This window comes from Hipposideros armiger, unplaced genomic scaffold (assembly GCF_001890085.2).
Source record: "Hipposideros armiger isolate ML-2016 unplaced genomic scaffold, ASM189008v1 scaffold_108, whole genome shotgun sequence".
Classification (NCBI taxonomy): domain Eukaryota; kingdom Metazoa; phylum Chordata; class Mammalia; order Chiroptera; family Hipposideridae; genus Hipposideros; species Hipposideros armiger.
This window is the reverse complement of record NW_017731458.1, coordinates 3,608,602-3,628,972: the sequence shown is the minus strand read 5'-3', so window position 1 is coordinate 3,628,972 and position 20,371 is coordinate 3,608,602. Positions and strand designations below refer to the sequence as shown.

The window sequence follows — 20,371 nt, the reverse complement described above, 5'->3', positions numbered from 1 at the left end:
CCCGCCCTCCGCCGCTACACTTCCGGCGGGGCGGCGAACGGGGAGGGGAGCTGGCCGGCAGCCGCTGGGGGTGGCGGAATAAGCTGGGCGCGGCCTGCAGTGCGGGCGGGTGCGGGGTGAGGGCTGCCTGCTGCTGTCCAGGTCTCTGCGGTCCCCGAGGGCCCTCCCCCGCGTCGGCGCCATGGGCAATTGCCACACGGTGGGGCCCAACGAGGCGCTGGTGGTTTCAGGTGAGGGGGCAGCGAGGGAAGTGGGTCTGGGGCGCCCAGTCCGGAGGGTGTTCAGGGCGGGGGCTCGCGTTGAGTGCAAGGTTGGGGAGCGAACGGGGAAGGATAGGCCAGCGAAGAGCTCTGGGGGTGGAGGGCAGTGCCAGGGTTGGGGGGCAAGATGGGGGCGCCGGGTGTCGGGCCTGAGGCTACCGCGTTCCGAGCCCCACCTGAGACCCTTCCAGGAGAGACCCCCATACTCATGCTGTCGTGCCCCGCACCCCTCCAGCGCCTCCAGGAGCTCCTCCCCCCACTGCGTGTTTTCCCATGTTTATCCCTTCCTTTCTCCGCCTCCTCCCTAGGCAGTGTCTCCCCTCCGTGGCCTTGGGAGTCCCGAACTGAAACCTTGAGGTTCCGGGGGGGAGGGGACCGGTAGTTCCCGAACAGGGAGTTTGGCTGGATTCCAGCGCCCCGGACTGGGGGGTGGGTCGCGTAGCTCTGGAGGGCAGATACCTGTCTGGGGAGGGGCCCTGGGACAGGGATCCTTTCTCCCAGCGTTGTCAAACCCGTTAATTCCCAGCAGGCTGGCAGGGGCTTGCTGGGATTTCCTGGCATTGCACTCCTGGGAGACGCGGGTGTGGCCTTTACAGGTTGAGAAACCGCGTTGTGGGTTGTGCAGCTCCCATTGCAAAATGCTGCAGGGTCCAGAATTTCTGTGAATTTACGTAGGACTTGGGGACTGCAATATTGGGGAGAGATTATCTTGCTTTAAGGCTGCTTTTAAAATTGTATATTTCGGTATCTTGGAAGGTGGCTGAAGCCTTTCAAAGCACCAGTTTGTGCAGCAGCCCCGGCTAGCAGGTGTTGGGGACCGAACATGTTTTCTGACAGCTTGGAGGCCTGTAGCTGCAGGAATCCTTCATGTCTTACATCCCACTCTCAATGCCAATCCCAATGCCTGTGTGCAGAGTTCTTAGGGCTGGCTATAGAAGTGGGTAAGAAGTGGGTGGGCTAAACCAGGAATTGTAGCTGCCCACCCTTGGGGAGGTCTGATAAGTCCATTGGGAACTTTTATCCCAGAACATGGCCTCTGGCCCAGTCTGGATCTCAAAATCGGTCTCTCCAGGGGGGATAGGAAATCCCCACTCTCCCTGAGCAGGATCTTACTGCTGTCTGGGAGATAAGATACTTCACCTCCCTAGAGACCTGCGATAGCTTTGGGATCTGGAGGGAGATCCCCAGAGAGCACTGAGGCCAAACTTTCACCTCTGTAAGACCTGGACTGGTCTCCCAGCCCCAACTCCTAAAGAAGGCGTTTTGAACCTGAATCTGCACTTTGATTTTTTTGTGCATTTGCTGGAAACCAAGACTGAGTGAGATAAGGAGACAAAAGCTTCAGTCCTGTTCCTTTGGAGAGCCTTAGAACTGAGGGGTGAGAGAAACCCCTGATGGGCTGCTGTGTACCTTCCAGTTGTCAAACTTGGTCCTCTAGCCAGAGGCCAATGCACTGGTACCTTGGAAGCTGTTGTAGGGATGGGGAGAGGAGGCTGTGCTGAGAATTGAGGGTGCTGGAGTCAAGGAAAGGTAGAAAAGAAGAGGGAGGGATGATATCTAGCATAATAGGATTTGAGGTGATCAAACTGAGATGCAGCTCCCTCTTGCACATAGACTCCCAGAAGACCAGAGTAACTACTCCTAGCCCTGCCCCCACCTGGTTACTTGGGCCTGCATTTTAAGTCCAGGGGCATCTCACTAAGCCCAGTTTCAGAAGAAGGATGCTGAGGACCAGCCGAGTGGCTCAGTTGGTTACGAGCTCACTCAAGAGTTTGAGCTCTGAGCAACAGCGGTTTGATGCCCGGCCCGAGCTGAGCAGCTGCTGAGCTGCCAACAGGTGGCAGGATGGCTCAGCTTAAAAAAAAAAGAAGGATGCTGATACAGCTCATGGTCATCTTGTTCACCTGAAAAGTCTAGACGTTCTTCTGATTGTCTCACTTCCCTCCTTAATTCTATAATACAAAACCTTTTATTTATTTCTATTTCGGGAATTTAAAAGGAGAATGCAAATACCATACATGTTTGTTTGTTTGTTTTTAAATTGGGGAATTGGGGGAGGGGAACAGTGTTAGGGAATCGGGGAAGGGGAACGGACAAGTTGCTGTCCTTTTGTTCTTCAGTCTAGTTGTGAAAGACGTCACTTCACTGGCCCATGTTGGTATTATCATTGCGCTCTTCCCAGGTGAGGCATATTGGTCGCTGGCCATTGGCCGCTCACGGTGGCTCTTGGCAGCTCACGCCAACTGCCGGCCATTCACAGTAGCTTTATGGCAGCCCACTGCAGCCTACGCCGTCACTGGCAACCCCCATACATCTTTCATCTCTATAATAGGTCAGAGGTTCTTAACCTAGGGTTTGTGGATAGAATTTAGAGGTCTGTGCATTTGGATGGGGCAAAAAAGTGCATTTTTTGTTTTATCTAACTTTAACTGAAATTTAGTATTTTCTATGATTATGAATGACAGCAACTGTCCATGAGGTATTAGCAGGTATTTTCCTACTATACTGCAGTTGTTGTAGTACCTTAAAAAGTCATTTATGCTGCAGGCCGGCCGAGGGGCACGTTGGTTAAGAGTTGGCTTGGGACTCCAGCTCTGAGCAGCAGGGTCCCAGTTCGGATCTCACATACGGGCCAGTGACGCTGCACCCTCTACAGCTAAGATGGTGAACAACAGCTCGACCTGGAGCTGGTCAGCTGTGAGTCACTGGCGATGGTGTAGGCTGCAGTGGGGCTGGCCAGCAGCGGGTGGGCGCTTTTGTGAGCCACCAGGAAGAGTGCAGTGATAATACCAACATGGGCCAGTGAAGCGATGTTCTCTACAACTAGACTGAAAAACAAAAGGACAGCAACTTGTCTGTTCCCCTCCCCCAATTCCCCAATAAAATCTTTTTTAAAAAAATCATTTATGCTGCAACATGGATGGACCTAAAGGATATTATGCTAAGTGAAATAAGTCAGACTGAGAAAGACAAATACCATATGATCTCACTTATATGGACTCTAAAGAACAGAATAACCGAGCAAACAAAACAGAAATAGACTCAGGTACAGAAAAAAAACTGATGGTTGCCAGATGCAGGGGGGGGGCGGGGGGGGTGAAGGGATTAGAAAGTACAAATTGGCAGTCACAAGATAGTCACAGGGGTGTAAAATACAGTATGGAGAATATAATCAATAATGTTGTAAAGATTATGTAGGGTGCCAGATGGGATCCTGGACTTAATCGGTGGGAATCACTTCATAGATTGTGTAGATGCCTGACCACTGAGCTGTACACCTAAAACTGATGTAAAATAATGTTGAATGTTAGCTATAACTATGTAGTCACAGGATGTGGAGTACAGCATAGGGAATATAGTCAATGGTATTGTAACAGCTGTATACGATATCAGAGAGGTAGTAGATTGGGGGTTATCACTTTGTGAGGGGTGTAAATGTGTAATAATTGTTTTGTACACCTGAAACTAATATAAAAATATATTTAAAAATTTTTTTAAATCAGTTATGCTCATCACTACTTTGGAATTAAGCCAGTTACTAGATCTACCATAGACTTTATTTAATATATTATACACTATCACACATATTACTGTTACATATACACATATTACTATACCATGTATTTGGTTGTTTTAATATTTTGATAACTTTCAATAGAAGTTGTTTCTTATGTATTTTATTTTATGCATTTATGAACATTCCAGCATTGCTATGGACTACTAAAGGGGATTGTGGCTCAAAAAAAAGGCTAAATCCCCCTTGTAGAGTACAGTCTTCTGGAAGTAGGAAGTTGGAGGTGGAAGAGGGAGGGGCAGGAAGGGAAGGAACTTTTCCTGAGAGGGCAGAGTGATGACTATCTGGGGAGGGGCCAAGAATAGGGCAGAGGTTATCTAGGGGTGTTTTGTGATTCTTCAGCTGAGGACAGGACAAAGGAAATCAAGTTGGCTTAGAAAAAGTGAGATAAAATTAGGAGCAACTTCCAGGTCTCAAGACAGTGGGAGCTAGGGTGCTCAAAGAAGGGGCATCTATGTGTCCTCTTGTGGGAGTGGTACTCAGGCTCAGTGTGACCAAGAAGCTGGGAGGATGCTGCTGGGGGCGGGGCAGTCTGGCAGCCCCAGCTTCCTGTTGCTACCCCCTGGGAACCTGGCCATGTTGCCCTTGGCCAGGGCCCAGCTTGAGCTGTGGCAGCCTGCTCCCAACGTCAAAGAATTAGTTAAAGGTAAAGGGTGCACACCCCCCAGCCCCCTTGCTGGGCCTTCCCCTATCCTATCCCACCACTACCACCTCCTCCCCCATCACATTGAGAAGTACCCTGGAGGCAGCTATGCCCCAGCCCCCACCAGGCCAGAAGAAGTGGAAGGAACAAGCTGTGATTTTTTTTTCTCTTTTAATTATTTTTATTATGAAATACACATTTTTTAGAATTAGTTTCAGCTGTACAACACAGTGCAATAGTTATACTTTTTACCCCTCAAAGTGACAACCCCCCTCCCCCCCAAGCTGTAATTTTTTACCCTCTTCCAGTTTCACTGGATCCCGAGATGGTTTAGGTTTCATATTGACTGTTTGTCCTTAGATGCTTCCTGTACCCAACTCCCCAGGGCAGAGAAGCCTGCAACAGCTTCCACGGAACAGCAGCCCTGTGGACAGATACTTCCACTACAGAGAAACAGAGACCTAAGACCTCCTCTTCCCGCCCCTACTCTCCCATGGGCTGCCCTTTGCTCCCTAGACCTCTGGCCCAGCTACTTGCACACTATGCACAGCAGCAGCCCCAGGAAACTGCATTGGCAGCCCAGTGAGCAGTCTCAGATGTCCGTTCTCAAGCCTGGCAGGCCCTCTGCACTCATGGGGGTCTTTGTTCCTTCGCCTCCACCCATTCAAAACTTGTCTCCAGTTGGCAATTCTCTCCATTGTGTGTTTCCAATGCTGACTTCACCACCCACCCAAACCCAAACTCTAGAGCTGCACCGATATGGTAGCCACATGTGGCCACTTCAATTTAAATTAATTAAATTAAAAATTCATTTCCTCAGTCATGCCAGCCACATTTCAAGTGCTCAATGGCCACCTGTGGCTAGCAGCTGCCATATTGCACAGTGCAGCTATAGAATATTTGCATCTGCACAGAAAGCCCTCTACAGTCACCATGTCTTGCCTAGGTCACTGCAAGAGGCTTCTACCCAATCTTCCTGACGCCAGTATCTTCCTCCTTGTGCAAAGTGGTGTTTCTAAAATGCAAATGTAATTTTGTTCCTCCCCAGTTTAAATCCCTGTGTGCTGCGTGCTCTCGCGCTCTCTCTCTCTCTCTCTCTCTCTCTCTCTCTCTCTCTCACACACACACACACACACACACACACACACACACACACACACACACACGCCTCTGTCCTGATGCCTGAGACACCCTGATCTCTGCCCTCTGCCCCTCCACCCCGCCTTGTCCCCTGCATTGGGTCCTCATAGACACTCTAACTCAGCTATAGGAAACTACCCCTGGCACTTGACCTTGGGAAGCAACACCCTAAGCTTCTTTTGAAAACCCAAGTTTGCGAACACAGAAATGATGACACTCACTGGCTTTTTCCCAAGTCACATTTCCTCTGTTTTTTTAACACACATCACGTTTCTTGTGAATCATGTTTCCTGTACATTTCTTTGCACCACAAGTGAACTGCCCATCTAGATTTTACGAAACTTTTCTTGAACTTAATGAGTAATTTTTTTAAAAGATTTTATTGGGGAACTGGGGGAGGGGAATAGACAAGTCGCTGTCTTTTTTTTTTTTTTCAAAGATTTTATTGGGGAATTGGAGGAGGGGAACAGTGTTGGGGAAGGGGACCAGCCAAGTTGTTGTTCTTCATTCTTTGTTGTGGAGGGCGCCAGTCGCCATCTGGCTTCCCGTTGGCAGCTCGTGACCTCTAAGCTCAAGGTGCTGTGTTCAATCTTAGTTGCGGGTGGGCATAGCCACCATCCCATGCAGGAGTCAAACCGGCAGCCTTGTTGTTGAGAGCGCACACTCTATCCACTGAGCCATCCAGAGGGCAGCTCAGCTCAAGGTGCCGAGGTCAGTCTTAGCTGCAGGTGGGCATAGCCAACATCCCATGCGGGTGTCAAACCGGCAGCCTTGTTGTTGAGAGCGCACACTCTGTCCACTGAGCCATCCGGAGGGCAGCTCAGCTCAAGGTGCCGAGTTCAGTCTTAGTTGCGAGTGGGCATAACCCACCATCGAACAGGCAATCTTGTTGTTACACCAGCTGAGCCATCCTGTTACCTGTTGGCAGCTCAGCGACAGCTCAGCTCAGGCACAGCGTCACTGGCCCATGTGGGAATCGAACCGGCGGCCCTGTTGCTCAGAGCTCGCGCTCTTAAGCCAATTCTTAACTAACTGACCCACTCGGCTGGCCCAAGTTGCTGTCTTTTTGTTCTTCAGTCTAGTTGTGGAGGACGTCGCTTCACTGGCCCATGTTGGTATTATCATTACGCTCTTCCCGAGTGAGGCAGTCATTCGCCGGGCCATTGGACGGGGGCTCACGGCGGCTGCCAGCCGCTCACGGTAGCTCGTGGCAGCCCACTGCACAAGGGGCTGCAGCCTACGCCGTCACCGGCGACTCACGGCAGCCCAACTCCAGGTTGAGCTGTTGTTCACCATGTTGGTATTATCATTGTGCTCGTCCTGGGTGAGGCAGTCGCTCACCGGCCATTGGATGACCGCTCACAGCAGCTCATGGAAGCTCACACCCGCTGCTGGCCAGCCCTACAGCAGCCCAGCTCCAGGTCAAGCTGTTGTTCATCATCTTAGCTATAGAGGGTGCGGCGTCACTGGCCCTCATGTGGGATCCAAACCAGGGCCCTGCTGCTCAGAGCTGGCGTCCCAAGCCAAATCCTAACCAACGCACCACTCGGCCAGCCCTTGATGAATAATTTTGGTGTTTGCAGAGTTTACAACAAGAATTTCAGGAACTGGTTTTTCTCCTTTCTGTGCAGAGAGCATGCTGAACATGTCCACAGCATGCATCTGGGTCCGGGCCAGATTGAACATTCTCTTTAGTTGATACATTATTTCCAGGAACCACTTCCTTTTTAGACCTTTTCCCTTTCTCTTCGCTTCTCCCTTGGGCACCATGAGTTGGCCTTTGTTTTGAGGCCTTGCCTTCCACATGTGCTCCCACAAGAGGAACAAAGTCACTCTGAATCATGGGAATAGAGAACCAGTTTCAGTGAGATGTACGTGCCCGGCATGAGCAAGGCTTCACCTGGGCCCCCTCCCTCCCAGTGTCAGCACCCCCTGCGTTCCCTCTCTGTCTGCACCTGCCCTGATAACAGGCGGGTTGCATGGTATTAGAATCATCTCAGGAAAAGGTCCCTCCACTTAATCTCGCCTCCTTCAAGATAGGACTTGTATCTTCATTTCGGTATCCCTAACACGGAAAATACTCTATTTGTTTGTTGAATGAAAGATGGAAGCTTTTCCTGCTTACTCCTGCCCACTCTTCTGTTCTCTGAAAGTACTAAACATTCTGAGCTGCTCATTGGATAGCCTCCTTTTTATGCAAATTGCCTATCTCCCAAACTAGATTCCAAGGCCCTTCAGGGCATGTCTCCCATTTATTTATAACCTCAGGACCTGGCACCCAACAGTGGGAGTTGTCAAGTATCCAAGCAGGTAAAGGCCCAGGGTTGCTGTTGGAAGAACAAACCTAAGAGCTGACTGACTGGCAGTGCTTTGCTTTGCTCTCCAGGGGGCTGTTGTGGTTCGGACTATAAACAGTACGTGTTTGGCGGCTGGGCCTGGGCATGGTGGTGTATCTCCGACACTCAAAGGTAAGGGCCTTGGGGCTTGGGAACCTGGCATCCTGGTGTGAAAGGGAGAAAAGGGTTTCTGTCTAGCCTTCCGCCCTTCACACCACAGGTCAGCTAGAGCATCTACCACCTGCCACATTTCACTCTGGAGTTGGGGGGCCTCCTAAGAAGCAGGCAAAATGGATTGCACAGGGATGCTGGAGGTCTGTCCATGGGCACCTCCTCAGTGGGTGTGCTTTTTTTCCACCGGAGGATCACTTCTGTCCCAGAGAATGCAGAGTCCTGCCCAGGCAGAATGCTAATGCCCTGATTCTAGTTATTCATGAAGCCTTAATTATACACCCTGTTTGGAGTGGGTTTGGGAGGGAAGAAAGTCTGAAGAGACCCCTTACATGCAACCTCATCTGTGCAGAACCTGGGACAACGCAGGCAGGGGTAAATAGCAGAGAATAACGTACAGTCTGAAGTGGCTCTGTGACAGCAGTGGGTTAGAGACAAGGGGTCAGGATATAAGGAATTGGTGCCAGGGCCAGGCAAGATAGGTCTGGACCTCCCAAATCAATCTGGAAAGACTAGAGGAAGAGATATTTCAGGTCCCCAGAGGGCCCACCATCAGGCTGTACTTGCTGGTTCCCCCAGGGCCCCTGGGAGGGCCAGACTTGGCCTGGACCTTTTCTGCCACCCACTCACTGCCCACCTAGCAGGAGATGAGGTATGCCAGCCACCTTTCCCCCATCTCCTCCTTCCTGACTATGGGAGAGCGGAGGAGGGGCCCAGATCCTTCCAGGCCAGGACCCAGGCAACAAGGGCAGCAGAACTGTGAAGGTGCAGGCATGTGGGGGGCAGAGAGTGTCATTCTGAAGGGGAAGTGATGGAGATTCCAGTGGAAATCCCCCTCCATCCCAGCCCCCCCAGCCAGCAGAGAGATGCCCCGTGGCTGCACTGAGCTGCTTGTACTTGGGGCTCCAGGGACTCTGAGGGCGTCAGCTAGGGTCAGGGGCATGGGAAGCCTGTCATGCTTTTTAACTCCACTGATTTCCCAGTAACCCCCTCCACTCTCCTATCTCTCCCCTCACTTTGCTCTGCCTGAGTGGAAGAATCCTGGGTGACTCTTCTGGCCCAAGGTCAAAAGTGTCAGAGAATAATCAGTGCTGGTCACAACCTCCTCTCAAAAGGCTCCTAGGCACTCCTGAGTGGGCCAGTCAGAAGACATGGGGTGCCCGCTCCAGAAACCCTGCCACCCCACCCCATATGCCATGCAATCCTGGGATGACAGAATATCTTGTCCAAACACCTCGACATACAGCCGGGCCTGGAGAGTTTGCAACTTGCCCAGAGGCCTGTCCTTCATGGACATCCACTGCTAGGGCGACAGCTCTTTCCACTGCAGCTCTTTCTCCACGTTCTTGGTGCCCCCCACCCACCCACCCACTTATTGCTCCAAGGAGCAGAGCCCCAAGACAGGGCCAAATTTCTCTGACAGCAGGTTTGGAAGTGAGGGGTGGAGAGCCTTGTATCTCATCCCAGAAAACTGATCTCACACACACAGGCTCAGCCTCCACCCCGAGGTCCCACTTGGCTGGGTGGCCTGAGTCTGTAGCCCCTCACTTTCTTGGACCCTGTTCTGGGGGTAGCCCTTTCCCTGACCCCTAGCCTGCTTGGGGGACATCTCCACAAGCTGAGGCCTTTATTGCGCTAGGCCAGCAGGAGCCTCTCAGGTCAGAGTAACGGCTTCTAACCCAGCCTGGATCCTCAGCCCCCCTTTCCAGGTACTTTCCACAGCCGTCCTACACGTCACCCACCCTCGGTGTCGCCATTCTGCTTCAGGCTCAGTGAAGTACCTCCTGCTGCACTTTTCTGCCACATCCTGTGCCATCACGAGGCCCTGATGATAGTGGGCAGCTCTCTCCTTACCTGAGCGATTCCTCCACCTCTGGCATCTGAGCTGCAGCCTGTCTTCCCTCCTTCCTTCCCTCCCTCTTTCCTATCTCCCTCTCTCCTCCTTCCCCAGAAGAGAGCTTGGTGGCCTTCTGTCTGAGCCAGGTCTAGAGTGCTCTCAGGCCCATGGTGCTAGTGGCTTGAACAAAGGCAGCCTTTACACATCTGCATGGCCGGAGCCCCCCCGAGCTGGCATGTGAGAGTTGAGGTGGGAGCTCCCCACTCCCCCAAACCACCTACTTCTGCTCCTCCAGGCTTAGTCTCTGTCCTCCCTTCCTCTGGTTCAAGGAAGCCTTCCATGCTGTCCACAGCGTGGCCTCTGCCTGGACCACTGCTCTGCACACACTCGCGCATGCACACTGCTCTAGGGAGACCCATCTAGGGTGGGCCATGCAGCTTCAAGGCACCTTCTTCTCTTTGCCATGACTCTCTTCTCTGCCTGTGCCCAACATTGGAAATTCCAAAGTGAATTGCTCTGTTATCGCCCAGTTGTCCTTGTGAATGTTCCGGCAAGACACACTTTCTCCCCCAGCCTTCCCTGAAACCCCCACCCCAGAATCAGAAAATATAACATTTTCTTTGGGCTCTTCTGGCCCTAAATTGCCTACTTAGTGATATGCAGTACAGACCTTAAAAGTGCATTGTACACCAAGCAGGATTCGGTATTTGCTGTGACTCATTAATCCCCAGAGTGGCCTCCCTCTCCCAATTTCTGGAAACATAGGTTTGCCTGTGTTTGTAGAGAGCTGAGGCTAAGTCTCCCAGATTTGCCAGAAATCTGGGAAAGAGAGGTGGTGAGCAACCCAGGTGCCCTGTGCACAGGCCTCCTGACCTTGGACCATAGGCCCAAGTCATCAATAGGCTTTTCCCCCCAGCCCTTCAGCTCCTCCGTGGAAGAATTTGGGGGCTAGAGAAGAGACCTAGAGACCTCAGGCCAGCAAGGGGGTGTCTCTGACCTCCTACAGCCTTAGGCTGAGCTGGCAGTGGGGGGCTGAAGTATGGAGAGCAACCCTGCCCCCAGGCATCAGGCATTGGTGCTTATCTGGTAACCACTGTATGTATTTGCTGTGTCCCCTCCTACCCTTTCCTGTCCCTACCTCTCCCTACCCCCTGGCTGCTCCTCAGACTGTCTCTGGAGGTTATGACCATCCTGTGTCGCTGTGAGAATATTGAGACGTCGGAGGGGGTCCCGCTATTCGTAACAGGGGTTGCACAGGTAATAACCCACCTGCTTCCTCCTCTGTATCTAACCTTCTCTTTTCCTGCCCTGTGGGGCCTGGCGAGCAGGAGACTGATGGACTCCCCTCCTAAAAGTGTGTGTGCCTCCCTCCTCTCTGCTCCCACCTCTGCTGCTCTGGGTGCCAGGATGGAACCCTATAGATCCCCAGCTCCCCTGCCCTCACCTGCTGGAACTGCTAGTGGGGAAAGAGTGAGGGATCCCGGGAGCTCTGCCCAAGTCAACCAGTGAGTGTCCTTGGATGCCAAGCCTAAATTGGGGGTAAGTTGAGGCAGGAGACATAGGCCCTTATGTGACACAGCTGGACTGTCTGGGTGGGAGTTCAGTCCTATCTACTGCTGAAGTCCTAGTCCTCCAGGTATAATGGAGCCCCTTCTCCAGGCTGACACTCCAGTGTCAAGTCCTACCCTCCTCCCTGCAAGACCAGAAGATGGGTCCCATGGGGAGTTCTGTCCACCCAGCCCCTTGGCCCCCTTCAATCTCCTTGACAGGCCTGAGCAAAAAGCGCCTTGGTCATTCCTGCCCCTAATTCTTTGTAGAGAGGCCTTTGAGCTGATCTCTTGTCACTAGACTTCAGTTTCCCCATCTGTGAAATAGAGAGAATCATGCCCTCTGTGCCTTGTAGGGATATTGGGAAGGCAAGTAAAATGATACGAGGGCACTTTGGGATTTTTGGAAAAGAAATCCTAGAGAAACCCTAGCTCTAGTATGACTGTGATCTCACTTTGAAAAGCAAGTGACCTGATGTCTCACTCTTCATTACCATGCAGCCATAGCTGATGAAATCCATTCCTAAGCCAGGGCATTTAGTGACTCCAAGCATTTTCTTTGTAAAGTGCAGGTTGCCACCTTCATTGCCTCATTCACCAGCCCTCTAATGAGCACCTTCTCAGTTCCAGGCACTGAACATCATCAAAAAGCTCCTGCCCCCTCAGAGCCCGCATGGTGGTGGGTCCCCAGGCTGGAAGAGACCTAATGGTCACCTTACCCATCCCCTTCCCACTGTATGAAATTGCCTGTCAGCCTTCTCAGGCAAACAGCTGCACCACTACTCCCTTCCTCAGCCATCCTGCCATCTCTACTCGGGAAGGGGACTGTCCCCATCTCATCCGCCCCTTGTAGCCTTCTTCAGCACAGAGGCCTGAGAAGCTCAGAGCACCTTGCATGGAATGGCCAGGGTCCTGGCCTCCCTCTACACCCCGTTTAAAGCAGCCACATACCTTCTCTAAACCCACTACTCTACTTGAAATAACTGCAATAACCCTTTTAAGCTGGGTGATGTGGACCCTTGAGGTCTCATATTGTCTGGGCAGAACAAGTCCTTCTAGGGTTAGTGTTCCTTGGCCAGGAAGCTCTAGCGTGGCCCCAGACCTCAGTCCCCACTTGACCACTTGGGGCTAACCCCAGAAAGTATGCTTCACATCATAGCCTGTTGCTATGATGTACCACCTTGGCTTACAGGGCTTCCCTGGCAAGAGGCAGATGCAGGATCACCTTGTCTTGGCCCAGCAGTGGGCATTCTCCCAGCCGGCCAAGCTACCAGGCAGAGCTCTGTTGGCAGCTTCCCGGGGCATCCCAGGGTGCTGAGCAGACCCGGGGAATGGGTGAGGGCTCCTGGGGGAGGTTCAGATGGCACCCATGGACAACCTACACAGCACAGCCCGGAGCACCAGCACTTACTTGCTGTCCCAAGATGTACACACAGCTGCACCTGGACTCTCCCCACCCCCCACCAGACCAGACCAGACCAGACCACCACAACTTCTCTGCTTCCTTTCCCAGTCTCCAAGCCAGGCTGATTTGAGCAGAGGACGTGTGTACACATTCATAGTACACTCCATTCCCTGAAGCCACCTACACCCACCCTGCCCTGCCTTCCCACCCATCTCCTCACACACTCCCCGCTGTGACCTCTTGGGGAGTCCTCCCCACCCTCTTCTGCAGCAGGACCCCTGGCCCGTCCCTGCCGGAGCAGGGACTCTTTCCCCACACCCCAGGCCCTGGGCCCCCAGACCCATGCCCCTGTTTTGCATTTCTTGGCAGGATTTCCCTAGAGATTATGACGTTGCAGCCCCGCTGCGAGGACGTAGAGACGGCCGAGGGGGTAGCTTTAACTGTGACGGGTGTCGCCCAGGTATAGTAACTCAGCAGCCCCACGCATGACCGTTGAGCTGCCTCGTCTGGTGCTGGGGTTTGGGGGAGGAGGAGAGGACAGCCAGGGGCAGTCTCTTCAGCGCCCCTGCCCCCGCCCCCCCCCCTTCCAAGAGAGGGTCATCGCCTCTGGAACATGCTCACTCGGCCCCTTGGCCACCCAGCAGGACTAACAGACATCCCTTCTCTCCTCAGCGGCCCCGCGAGGGACAGACCAGTGCTGAGGGCTCCTGTCTCACTAACCCCACCCATTCTTTGCAGGTGTTGGAAATGCCAATCCCCAGAATCCAAGCCTTCCCTGTTCCCTGAGTAGGGGTCTGGAGGGGTGGGGACCAGAAGGTGAGGCCATGTGAGGCAGAGCAGCTCCGGGCTCTGGAGTAGGAGGCTGCGTTATATTCCCAGCTTGATGACTGGGTGAAGGGTTCCTGCCCTAGTCCACCTCTCAACTTCACAGAGCAGAGAGAGTCAGCCATGTTATTGGCCTCTGGTGAGGGGGTTGTTGGCTTAGAACCTCGGAAAAGAAAGGCAAGAGGATGCCCACCCTCAGTGGCACCCCCTGGACCTGTCCCCTGCCCTGTCTAGGCTCTCTTTCTTAGTCTGTCTTTCTCTGTCCCTCTTGCTCATTGTTCTTTTTGCATTCTCTGCCCCTCAGTTTGCCAGTCTCCCGTCTGTGGGGAGCCTACAAGGGAGAAATTGGCTAACAGCAAGTGGGCTGGAGGGGTGGCGGGGGACAAACTCCACATGCCGAGGAAAGAGGCCATGTCCGGGCCTGAGGCTGCCAGTGAGGATGAGAATTCCTTGTCTGCTATCCCCACTAGAGGTCACAGACACACTCAGCCCCCACCCCCAGCCCCTAGGCCTCCAGGTCTGAAAAAGGAGGGGAGGGGCATAGCCACTATCCTCCATGCCTGGGGCTGGGGCCTCCATCTGCCTCGCTCCAGCCTGGTTCAGGCTCCTCTGTGACCACTGGCAGGTGAAGATCATGACGGAGAAAGAGCTCCTGGCAGTGGCGTGTGAGCAGTTCCTGGGCAAGAATGTGCAGGACATCAAGAACGTCGTCCTCCAGACCCTGGAGGGGCACCTGCGCTCCATCCTCGGTGAGACCCTTCCCAGTCCAGGGACCCCTCTGCTGCCTTCAAGGAGCCTCACAGAGTTCCCAAGCCAGGGCCAGGGAGGGGTGCAGGCTGGAGCAGGGGGTGTCTGTGAGGCCCACCGAGGTTTCTAGATGAAAAGCTGAAACATTTTCCCTTAAGTATCTCTTTTCAAAACTTCAGGTGACTTGAGTGAAGGGGAGGGCATTGGGGTGGGGGATGAGGCGCTGCCAGTCTGGTCAGGCACCTAGTGCTGCTTGGAACACATTTCTTCATCCAGCCTGGCGTCTACAGATGAGGGCTTGATGCTAAACACTAAGAAGAAACCAGGAAGACTCAAGTCAGACTGCACGACCCCTGTATCCACTCACATTTCCATTTGCATGCCTCCTCCGTATCTTAGCTGGTTGGGCCCCTGGGGAGCCAGCCCATGATACCTCTACCCCCAGGGACCCTGACCGTGGAGCAGATTTATCAAGACCGGGACCAGTTTGCCAAGCTGGTGCGGGAGGTGGCAGCCCCAGATGTCGGCCGCATGGGCATTGAGATCCTCAGCTTCACCATCAAGGTGTGGTGTGAAGGCAAGGCTGTAGCCCCCCTATGTCCATCTGGGAATGGGGGGGGCTTGGCAGGAGGGGCACCATTCCCAGGGATGACTTCCCTTTCCCTCCCCAGGACGTGTATGACAAAGTGGACTATCTGAGCTCCCTGGGCAAGACGCAGACCGCCGTAGTTCAGAGAGATGCAGACATCGGGGTGGCCGAGGCCGAGCGGGACGCAGGCATCCGGGTACGTGGGCAGTCATTCCCACCCCCAAGGACAGGGAGCTCAGGGGTGGTGGGACCGTGGCTGCTCAGAGGACCTGCAGCACCTGCCCTTTCTGCTCCCAGGAAGCCGAATGCAAGAAGGAGATGCTGGACGTGAAGTTCCTGGCAGACACCAAGATCGCCGACTCCAAGCGAGCCTTCGAGCTGCAAAAGTCAGCCTTCAGTGAGGAAGTCAACATCAAGGTGAGAAGCCGTAGGGTCCCCGAGTTGGGGCTCAGGGCTTAAGACTTGGTGGCCAGCCTCTGACATGCTGACCACACTTCTGCCACAGACAGCTGAGGCCCAGCTGGCCTATGAGCTACAAGGGGCCCGCGAGCAGCAGAAGATCCGGCAGGAAGAGATTGAGATTGAAATTGTGCAGCGTAAGAAGCAGATTGCAGTGGAGGCGCAGGAGATCCTGCGCACAGACAAGGAGCTCATTGCCACGGTGCGCCGCCCCGCGGAGGCTGAGGCCCACCGGATACAGCAGATAGCTGAGGGTGAAAAGTGAGTGCCGCAGGGTGCCAGGGGCTGGGGCATTAGTCAGGCTCCCCTGCCATGCGTGCACTCCCCGCACTGTCCTGACCACAGCTTGGAAGCCAGTTCTCCTCCATCTCTGCTTACTCGCTGTGAAGAACATGGGATTATGTTTAGGAAGACTGAATTAGATGAAAGTGATTCAAAGGCCTGGAGTGGTGCTTGGCACAGAGAGCATCCTGGTTAATCCCCTCTTTCATTTGCATCTGGAAGCCCATAGCCTCTCCCTGGCCAGAGCCAGAATGCCAGGGCACCCTCCTTCACAGGTCTCCCACCCCCGACACCTGCCAGAGCAGAGGGTTTGAGGGGTCTCTGGCACTTTCCACTGATCCTGCCTGGCCTGGACTCCCCCAGGGTGAAGCAGGTCCTCTTGGCTCATGCAGAGGCTGAGAAGATCCGCAGAATCGGCGAGGCAGAGGCGTCAGTCATCGAGGCGATGGGCAAGGCAGAGGCTGAGCGGATGACGCTCAAGGCTGAGGCCTACCAGAAATACGGGAACTCGGCCAAGATGGCCTTGGTGCTGGACGCCCTGCCCCAGGTGAGGCTCCCACCCTGGCTGGGACCAGCTGGGTATGTCCCAGGACTTCTCTGGGCCTTATCAGGAACACAGTAACAGGCTGGCTAGAAGGGTTAAATTGTTGAGTACTCAGCAGGGGGCAGGAACCCGGTAACAGGCTCATCCCTGGCCCACTGGCCCTCCTGACCATGGCTTGAAAATAAGGGCCACCCAGGCTGCTTTGGGGTTTGGGTGAGATGGACAAGGGAGGGAGAGATGGTGGACAGGGCAGGTGGACCAAGTCAGGGAACCAACCAAGCTCTCCTCCCTCCTTAGATTGCTGCCAAAATCGCTGCCCCACTGACCAAAGTCGATGAGATTGTGATCCTCAGCGGGGACAACAACAAGGTGACATCAGAAGTGAACCGACTGCTGGCCGAGCTGCCTGCCTCTGTGCACGCCCTTACAGGCGTGGACCTATCTAAGGTGTGTACCTTACCAGCTGAGGTGGGGTTGCCTGGGCAGCCCACTGGACTGACCCAGGCACTGCGGTTGTGGGCCCCAGAGCCACAGCCTCATGGCTCTCCCATCCTTGCAGATACCCCTGATCAAGAAGGCCACCGGTGCACAGGTGTGAGACTCCCGGAGGCCCAGACCCTTCAGCAGCCGCCTGCCCCTCCCTTCAGCACCGGTTTTAATACCACGGGGACAACGGGAACGTTACTGACTCTGGTGCCTTATTTTGTAGGGACCAGAAGTGCTGCGTGTTCAGGCCTTCTCTGGCTGTCTTCCCTTCTCTCTTGTCTCTGCCTCCTTCCTTTTCTTATCTCTACCCCGCACCCTTACTTTCACTGCCACATTCATCTGGTTTGTCTCTTCTACCCTCATCTTCCTGTACGTGTCTCTTCCTTTGTCTGTCTTTTTCTCTCCTGCTTTTTTCCCACCCACCCTCTACACTCATCATGTAGTTTAAGCTGAGATGTTTATTATAATAACTGTCTGAGGGGGGTGGCCCTGCTGCTCCTCAGAATCCTGGTGCCTTGAAGTTCTCTGTGTATCTGTCCTCCTCCCTGTGGCCCTGGCCAGAGTTCAGCATGGGTACAGGGGGCCTGAGTAGGATGGCCCCCTCCCCTCTCCCGGCCTGGCCTTCCCAGCCCTAAACCGTACCCTGGGAAGCCCCCAGCCCCACCCACTCCTGCCCCTCTAGGCCCAGGGCCCTTGCCCTTCACTTCACCCCTCCCCACCCCCAGGCCTGCTCTCATACCTTACCTCTTTCCCCTACCCCAGGGGCACAGAAGCAAGGCCTCTTGTCTATAGCAGCTCCCTCAGTTTACTACTGCCTTAGGAGGCCCCTGCTTGTGCTCAGGGAAGTCCCCTTCATGGACGTGTCCCTACTAGGTGGAGTGAGGCTTGGTCCCAACTCTGCTAAACCTTTCTGGGATCAGGGTCTAGCCCTGTTGGGGACTAGAAAGTCTGTAGACCCTCTTCCTGCTAGGGTTGTGCTGTCCTGGGTATTGGGCTGGACCCTTCAGTAGGCGAGGCTGTGCCAACCCTGTACATATCGAGTGCTGTAGACTGGCCAGACTCTATACCCCTTGTGCCATCTCTCTTCCTGGCCAGAGTGATAGGATTCCAGCAATGGGGAAGCAGCCCAATCCTCTGTCTCCTGCTCTAGTGGAGGCAGAAGAGCCCAGGGCCCAAGCATCCTGGCAGGGGTGCTGTGGGTGTCCTATGGTCCCAGTGCCCCACCCCTGGCCCTCGCCCTGCCCCAGCCTGTGTAGCTGTTCCTGCATGTGGATGCTGCATGTTTGGTCTGGGGCTTGGATGCTGCACTGCCCCACTGCCTGCCCCTTCCGGTAAAATAAAGATCTGTTATGCTATGCTCTGTATTGTATCTTCTGTGAGGGGAGAGACCGAACCCAGACCCAACCAGGTCTCCCTCCCGTACACCCCTTCAGCTTGAAGGTTACACTTTGCCTGTCCTTCCCCATCATAGCCACTGGGGGGCATCAGCACACTGGCCTTGACCCAAATTGCATCGTAGGGCAGGGCAGCCATTGGCCCAGCTGCTGAGGCCAGACCTGAGCCCTGGGAGACCTGACTCCATTGTAGGCAGAAGGTGGAGGGGGCTGCCAGGTTTCCTGCACCTCTGTGTTCATCCTGAGCCCCACTCAATAATGGAACCCACTTCTCAGGCTTAAGAGCATGAACTCAGGAATCAGACTGCTTGGGTTTAAATTTCAGCTCTATTGTCTATTACTTGTATAATCTTGAACAAGTAACTTCATCTTTCTGGGCTTCAGTATTCTTATTCATTTTACAAATGTATCTAATGCTTGCTATGTGCCAGGCATGGTCCTACAATAGATGGGACTGCAGTCAACAGAACAAATCCATAGCTTTTAGAGTTTACACTCAGGTCGGGGAAATAAAATAAGAAAAATTAAATAACATATACAGTATATTAGATAATGATGTGTACGAAGATAGAAAATAAAACTGAAAGGAATAGGAAGTTCTAGAGGATGTTGACATTTTAGGGTGTCAACGGAAAACCTAATTGAGAAGGTAAGCACTGAATAAAGGAAAGGAACGAACAGTGCAGATCGCTGAGGGAAGAGCCTCCCAACCAAAGACCCCAGGGTGGGAGTGTGTCTGGTATCCGAGACATCAAGGAGGTCAGTATGTTTAGAAGTGAGTCAGTGAATGAGCAGCGGGGAAAGTGGCAGTAGACGAGGTCAGGCTGGGAATGTAGAACCTTAATGGGGCATATCTTGGCCTTTACTCTGAGATGGGAAACAACTGAAGGGTTTTGAAGGAGAGGGTTATGGTCCGCTACATCTAAAAAGATCATCCGATGCACTGTGACAGTTTAAGGAAAAAAGGAAAACATTTTCCAAAAATGGTGCAGGAACAACTATTGAATCACAAACCCCTACCTCACTCCATATACAAAAACTAGTTGGCGATGTAACATAGACCTATTATAAAAATTCAAACCACAAAAACTTATAGAATAAGAGGGGAATATTTTTATGACCTTGGCATCGGCAAGATCGCTTAGGACAAAAACAAAAGACCGTAAAAGAAGAGATTGATAAATTGGACCATCAAAACGAGTCTGTTCATCAAAAGAAACTTAAGAAAATGAAAAGGCAAACACAGAAAAAATATTTACAATACATATACCTAACAAAGGCCTTGCATCCCATATACAAAAAGAGCTCTTGCAAATCAATAATAGCAAGATAACACAATAAATAACATCGCTCTGAACACCCTGCTGAGAATAGAAAGGAGGAGCAAGGGAGGCAGCAGGGAGACCAGTTGCATCTCACCAGTATTGCAATAATACAAGTGGAATATGAAGGCCACTTGGACCAACAGGGATGATGAGAAGCACCCAGATTCTGGATATATCTTGAACTCACCAGAGCTGCTGACATATTGGGTATGAGAGAAAAAAATGAAATAAAAAATACCTCCAACATACCATGTCCGTAAATTTGTATTGCAAAGATACCAATTCTCCCGAATTGGCCTATGGTTTCAATACAATTCCTATCAAAACCCCAAGGGATTTTTTTAATTGACATACTAATCCTGAAAGTTATAGGAAGATGCCAAAGGACCAAGAATAAGTAAGACAAACTTGAAAAAGAGTAGAGTTGGAGGATTTAAACGATATCAGATATCAAGACTTAAAGTTTTAGTCATTGAGACTGTGATTGATATTGGCAAACAGTAGACCAATGGAAAAGAATGGAGACTCCAAACATAAACCCACACTTGTTTTATGACAAAAGTGTCATGAAATACTCTGCATTTTTCTTTTTTAATATTTTATTGGGGAATTGGGGAAGAGGAACAGACAAGTTGCTGTACTTTTGTTCTTCAGTCTAGTTGTGGAGGGCGTCGCTTCACTAGCCCATGTTGGTATTATCATTGCACTCTTCCGGGGTGAGGCAGTTGCTCACCGGCCATTGGACAGCCACTCACGCTGGCTCCCAGCCACTCACGGTAGCTTATGGCAGCCCATTGCAGCAGGGGC

General features: G+C 52.7%; 1 protein-coding gene across 4 annotated transcripts; it reads left to right on the top strand.

The window, feature by feature from the left end:
• The first annotated feature begins 18 nt into the window (after positions 1–18).
• FLOT2 (flotillin 2) lies at positions 19–18,202 on the top strand. 4 transcript variants are annotated; one of them, XM_019647096.1, is made up of 11 exons: positions 19–230; positions 8,004–8,085; positions 11,128–11,218; positions 14,364–14,487; positions 14,931–15,049; positions 15,157–15,270; positions 15,372–15,491; positions 15,580–15,794; positions 16,179–16,362; positions 16,657–16,806; positions 16,919–18,202. In XM_019647096.1, exons 1-11 carry the CDS (start codon positions 182–184, stop codon positions 16,955–16,957), a joined length of 1,287 nt encoding a protein of 428 aa, XP_019502641.1. In that variant the 5' UTR covers positions 19–181; the 3' UTR covers positions 16,958–18,202. The 4 variants fall into 4 exon arrangements, with proteins under 4 accessions (XP_019502641.1, XP_019502640.1, XP_019502643.1 ...); XM_019647095.1 differs by lacking the exon at positions 11,128–11,218 and adding an exon at positions 13,283–13,373 and having other exon boundaries at positions 45–230; XM_019647098.1 differs by lacking the exon at positions 11,128–11,218 and having other exon boundaries at positions 45–230.
• Positions 18,203–20,371: the final 2,169 nt, after the last annotated feature.